Here is a 5,876-nt window from a genome sequence, read left to right on the forward strand (position 1 = left end):
TTTTAGACGAAGACTATCGAGCGAGAATAACGGTCCGCAGAACCGCCTTCTGCTAGAAGCCTTCGGCCTGGGAGCGCCACTCTGACTCTAGACTCTGCGGAGTACAAGAAGTGACGCCCCCAGAATGAGGAGCTGGAACACGGTAGGTTGGGACTCCTCCAGCCCAGCAGCCCTTGCTGACCACCTCAACCTCCTCGAAGGAAGAGAGGTAAACACGTGCTCTCACTCGAGAAATTTTTATCCCAAGAGCCCCTGTATATCTAACTTCTCATAGTCAGATAAATACTTCTTTTATTCCTCAGAATTAAATGCAGTCAAACAACCAGACGAGTAAACACGGTCTGGTATGATAAGATTCATATCAAAAACCGAAAATGATGTAATTTATTGGACTATAAATGTGGCATATACATAGTTTTAAATATTGTTCTAGTTGATCCATTATTCTTATATGCTTATGTCTCACGATCAATTATGAAACCAAATCTGAAAACGTTATATTGCAAGAAGATATAAATATATACCTCAAAATGAATGTGTAACTCACAAGCAATGAATACAAGACAATTTAAGAATATTTCTGAAGTATTTCAGTAAAGCTGAATTGCAAATTCTCAAGATGAAGCTAGTTTGCATCAGCAAACACTTGGCTGATGGGATTTCTGTATAAAGGTTCACAATAACTGAGAGAGGGGCCAAAAAAAATCTAATTTCACAATTTACATTTTAATTTCTTGAATTCTTTCTAGAATTCTTTATTTTTAATCAGTGAAATTAGTCATATTAAAAGTAGTGGTACATTATACCACATTAAACCATAAACACTGTTTAATAAAAGAAAGTCTTACAGGTTTAAAAATATATCAAGGTGAGTAAATTTTCATTTTTGGGTGAATTATAATAAAGGTTAAGGTAAAGTTTTTTTCTTTTTTTGGAAATGTTTGTATTTAGAAGAGCCCCTGAGAAACATTTAATGGGTCCTATATAATTAACATTTGATCCAGTTACAGTTCATGCAGAATAAATCATGTATTTAGTTAAAGAGTTTCTGTTGGACCTTTATTTCCAGAATTACAGAAGGATAAACTCATCTAATAGTATAAACTGTCACCCCAAGATCACGTTTGCATACAATTTTTTCTGAATTATCTAAGCAGTGTTAGATCATTATGACGTTGCATATCTGACTGTATATAAAGTTCCCTCATATATCTGTGAGCAGAATGAAGGATGGATCTCTAAAAGAGGTGTTCAGAGGTCTTCTCCATACCTCATAGCCCTTCAAGCCATGGACTTTTTGTTATTGTTGTTGTTGTTTCTCATTTTAATGGTTTAACACAACATACTGCTTTTAGGGCTCATTTTAAATTATTTTAAAAGTTTTCCAACAGTATAACACGAGAAATACAAGATTGATTGTGTTGGCTTTGTTTGATCTGGAGTCAGATTTTGAAAAGGAATGGATAACATCTCCTCTCCCCACTTTCTCACTGTCACAGCTCTGAATGAGTGGGACTGGACCAGCAGAATCATATTTTTTTCATTTGCTCTTCCAGCTTATCTTCTGACTATTGCTCTTAATGCCGCCTTGATTATGATTATTGCTTTTGAGAAAGCCCTGCATGAGCCCATGTACATTTTCTTGTGTAATCTGTGTGTTAATGATCTGTGTGGATCTACAGGGTTTTATCCCAGGGCTTTGGTATATTTACTCACAGAAACAAACAGGATTTCACTTGAGGAATGTATTGTACAAGGTCTTGTCATTGTGATTTATGCAACTGGTGAATTCACAAATTTAAGTGTCATGGCTATTGATAGGTGCATAGCGATCTGTCAACCTTTACATTATCACAGCATTATGTCACCTTTCACTGTGAGGAGCCTGGTGACTTTTATTTGGATATTTCCTTTTTTCATGAGTGTAATGGCAGTTTCATTGGCTCTGAAACACCCTCTTTGCAGACATGACATGAATAGACTTTTCTGTGAACACCTTTCCTTGTTGAATCTTGCATGCAAACAAGATATTTTTCAAGGGACCTTTAATGGATTTGTCTATATCAGCAAGGCTGTCTTTTTTGTTTTTGTTCTGATTTCCTATTTTATAATAATTCTAGCTTGTAGAAAATCTAAAGTAAATCGAGAGAAGTTCTACAGCACATGTGTGCCACACCTAATTTCCTTTATGATTACAATATGTGGTCTTTCTGATTCACTTCTCACAAGATTTAAAGCAGAAACACTGTCTAATATAGCGTCTACGTTTTTGTCTGTTATAATCCTGACTGTTCCACCTGTTGTCAATCCTGTAGTATATGGTATAAAATTAGGTCCAATTAGGGCAAAAATATTGTATATTTTCAAAAGTCCAAGGATTAATAACTTGTAGTATTCACTGTTATAAAAAGTGTTGATTGTATTTTGTGTCATGATGCATCACAGTGATGATTCTTTAAAAGTGGCATTGATAAAAGTTGTATTTCTTTTTTTATCTGCAGAAGCCAGCATGTGCTTATATAATATTATTTGAACAGGATCATGTTTTCTTTGAGCTGTACCATTAATGTCACATGATTTAATAGCTAAGAAATATATGTACAATTAAAGAAGTGCTTAGTGTTTGACACTCCATATGAATGCTATTAAAGACAATAAAAAAAACAAAGCAGACCTGTGTCACATGCATTAAAACAGTAAGTTTTCAAACATACAGTGGAGCTGAATAAGATGTTATGAACATTGATAACACTGAAACTCAACCAAGAAAAGGAAAACACAGCAACACTTTGATTCCATCTTCTGGTAAAAACCTAAAAGCCACCCAGGATTTTTTAAGATTATTAGCAAGCCATATTCTCTCCTCGTGTGTTCATATTTTTTTAAGTAGCTCTATTTCACTGCCTCCAACCAAAACACAACCAGCTAAGTGTTTATTATTGGTATTAATATGATAAACTAAACTTATAAAACTATAAATTAGTTTTAAATATCATTATAGTTTATCAATTATGAAAATAAAATCTGAAAAATTTTGTATTGCAGGAAGATATAAAAATATAACTCAAAATAAATGTAGCTTGCATACAGTGAATACAGGGCAATTTAAGAATATTTCTGAAGCATTTCAGTAAGGCAGAATTGTAAACATTTCAAGAACAATGTAAATATCGTCGGCTTCAGCACACATTGGACTCGTGAGAGTTCTGCATTAAAGTTCACAATAACTGATGAAATGAAAAAAAATCGTGTAGGATTTACTTTGAAACTATTTTCATTCAAAATTGGCTAAATTTCACAAATAATTACAAAAAAACAGCAAGTAATGGATTGAATTAAGAGTAGATTTTGAAAATAAAAAGTGAAATATTATTTTCATGTAAAATGTACTCTAGTAATATTTATTTACAACTTTGGAAAATAACTTTTTTTGAGGGCCCAAACATTCAAATTTCACAATCCACATTGTCAGAGTTTTTATGGCAAAGGTTGTGGTTGTATTGAAAATCTTTGGTTCCCTTTCAGTCGGTCACTTTCGATGTCACATCAGTGACCGACAATTTGGGAATCTCACCAGAGAGACCAATCTACTTCGAGTGTAAATTAAACGAGCCAATGCACATTGGCATGCGATGATTGCATCCAGCTGCCGCTGATCGCAGCGCGGGTATAAATAGGCAGCAGGTGCAACGCATACTCAGCTTTTCGCTTTCGGAGCCGAGCGGTTTTAATCGTTCTGCTCTTACCAAGCTTCGCTTGTGAAAGAGACGAGTTCAGCGCGCTCTAAGGGAGCTTCTTCGTTTTGGTGGAATGGTGCTACAGTGGTGGTCTTTTTCCTGTGCTAAGTGTGTTGCACACATCACGCTGCACTACCCCCTGTTTGTGTTGCAGGTGGCCATTTCACTGTGCGTTTCAGCACGCTAAAAGAGCATTCGCTAAAAGAGCACTCACGGGTGGGCGCGTCATTTAAAGATGAATTAAATACTGAATCGGATCCAAAGATGACGGCTATGCTTTCCCGGGCCGCCAAGAGGGTAGGGCTCGAGTGGAGACCTCCACCACGTCCCGAGCCCTCGAGGTTGGATGACTGGTTTCTTGGGGTGGCCCGTGCTGGTTCTCAGTGCCCCATTCCGGTATTTAATTGTATTGTCAGAAACCGACCCGCTAGCTCCTCCTCCCTCAGCACCCTTGACGGTGGTGCAGCTAAGGGGTATACGGGGGTGCCCCCATTGGAGCGGTCAGTAGCGATGCAGTTGTGTCTTAATACCACCTCCTCCTGGTGGGGCAAACTGTCCCTTCCCTCCCAGGCCTGTAGGAACTCGTCTGGTCTGACCGGCAGTGCCTATGCGGCTTGTGGAGAAGCTGCATCTGCCTTACACGCCATGGCATTACTGCAGGTCCACCAAGCTAAGGCACTGAAGGACCTGCATGAGGGTGGTCATGATCTGGAGGTTCTAAAGGAGCTCTGAACCGCAACTGACAGAAACCATCCAAATTACTTTGAATTTTAATGTCAAGTCGTGGGAAGTCGTGGCCTAATGGTTAGAGAGTCGGACTCGTAACCCAAAAGGTTGCGGGTTCGGGTCTCGTACCGGCAGGGATTGTAGGTGGGGGGAGTGAATGTACAGCGCTCTCTCCCACCTTCAATACCATGACTGAGGTGCCCTTGAGCAAGGCACCGAACCCCCAACTGCTCCCTGGGCGCCGCAGCAAAAATGGCTGCCCACCGCTCCGGGTGTGTGCTCACGGTGTGTGTGTGTTCACTGCTGTGTGTGTGCACTTTGGATGGGTTAAATGCAGAGCACTAATTCCAAGTATGGGTCACCATACTTGGCCACATGTCACTTCACTGTCATTTCTTATTTAAGTAAACAGTTTGGAGATTTTAACCAATAAGGCAACTGATTCTCCCTTGAAACAAAAAAACTGCATGCAGCAGCCTGTTCATTTAGCAACTCGCCTGCATACATGCTCATCATCACGACACAAAAATTCTCCTAGAATTCACACTTTGCATTGTTAACAGATCCATACGAATCATGCATGAAATAAAAGTTTATAAAGTCAAACGATAGCTTTATGTGCTTTACAGATGAACTTGAAGTCTTTATACATCTTCAAAATGTTCAAGAATAGATCATCTTTGGCGCGGTAATGCAAGTTCATGATCTGATTTGTGAACAGATGATTCTTTTGAGTCAATCTTTTAAATGAATCATTTCTTTTGTTTAACGAAACCAGTGTGAATGGTTCACAAACTGGATAGATCTGAGGTGTGTTTCCCAAAAGCATCGTTAGCGAACTGTGGTTGTTAAATATTGAACTATAACGACATTGCTTGTGACCGTGGGAAACGAGCCCTGTCAATTTGGACTCAGCGATTCTTTTGTACCGATCGCTTCTCCATAGAGAGGATTATCTTCACTTAAAGTTTGGTCCATTCATTAAACAAATCTATTGTATAACTTTGAGAACTGTGCCAGTTGTTTTGGCTACTTTTATTATGTGTTTGGATTCGTTTTGAAGAGTTGAATTTTAATTTATATTGATTGGTAGATTTAAATGACAAAATTTTTTTGTTGTTCATAGAAATGCTGTGGAAAACTGATGCTGTTAAAAATAAAATGCAAAGAAAACACAAATCTTATGACTGGTAGATGTCACTTTTATTTAGATTTGGAAAGCATAAAAACAAGACATTAAGTTAATATGTTCCTTTGTGTTACATAGCTTAAGTATTTCAAAGTATTCTAAAGTATTTAGATTAAGTTACTAAACCTGAGTAATCTAACTAAATACATTACTGATTATTTTTTAAAGCTTGTATTTTGTAATCTGTAGTGAAATACATTTTAAAAGTAACCTTCCCAGCCCTG

General features: G+C 37.7%; 1 protein-coding gene across 1 annotated transcript; it reads left to right on the forward strand.

The window, feature by feature from the left end:
- The first annotated feature begins 1,459 nt into the window (after positions 1–1,459).
- Positions 1,460–2,392, forward strand: LOC107573650 (olfactory receptor 146-like). Its single transcript, XM_016260089.1, has one exon. The coding sequence runs from the start codon at positions 1,460–1,462 to the stop codon at positions 2,390–2,392; it is 933 nt and encodes a 310-aa protein (XP_016115575.1).
- Positions 2,393–5,876: the final 3,484 nt, after the last annotated feature.

The sequence above is a fragment of the Sinocyclocheilus grahami genome, unplaced genomic scaffold (genome assembly GCF_001515645.1).
Source record: "Sinocyclocheilus grahami isolate Dianchi unplaced genomic scaffold, SAMN03320097.WGS_v1.1 scaffold1992.1, whole genome shotgun sequence".
NCBI lineage: Eukaryota > Metazoa > Chordata > Actinopteri > Cypriniformes > Cyprinidae > Sinocyclocheilus > Sinocyclocheilus grahami.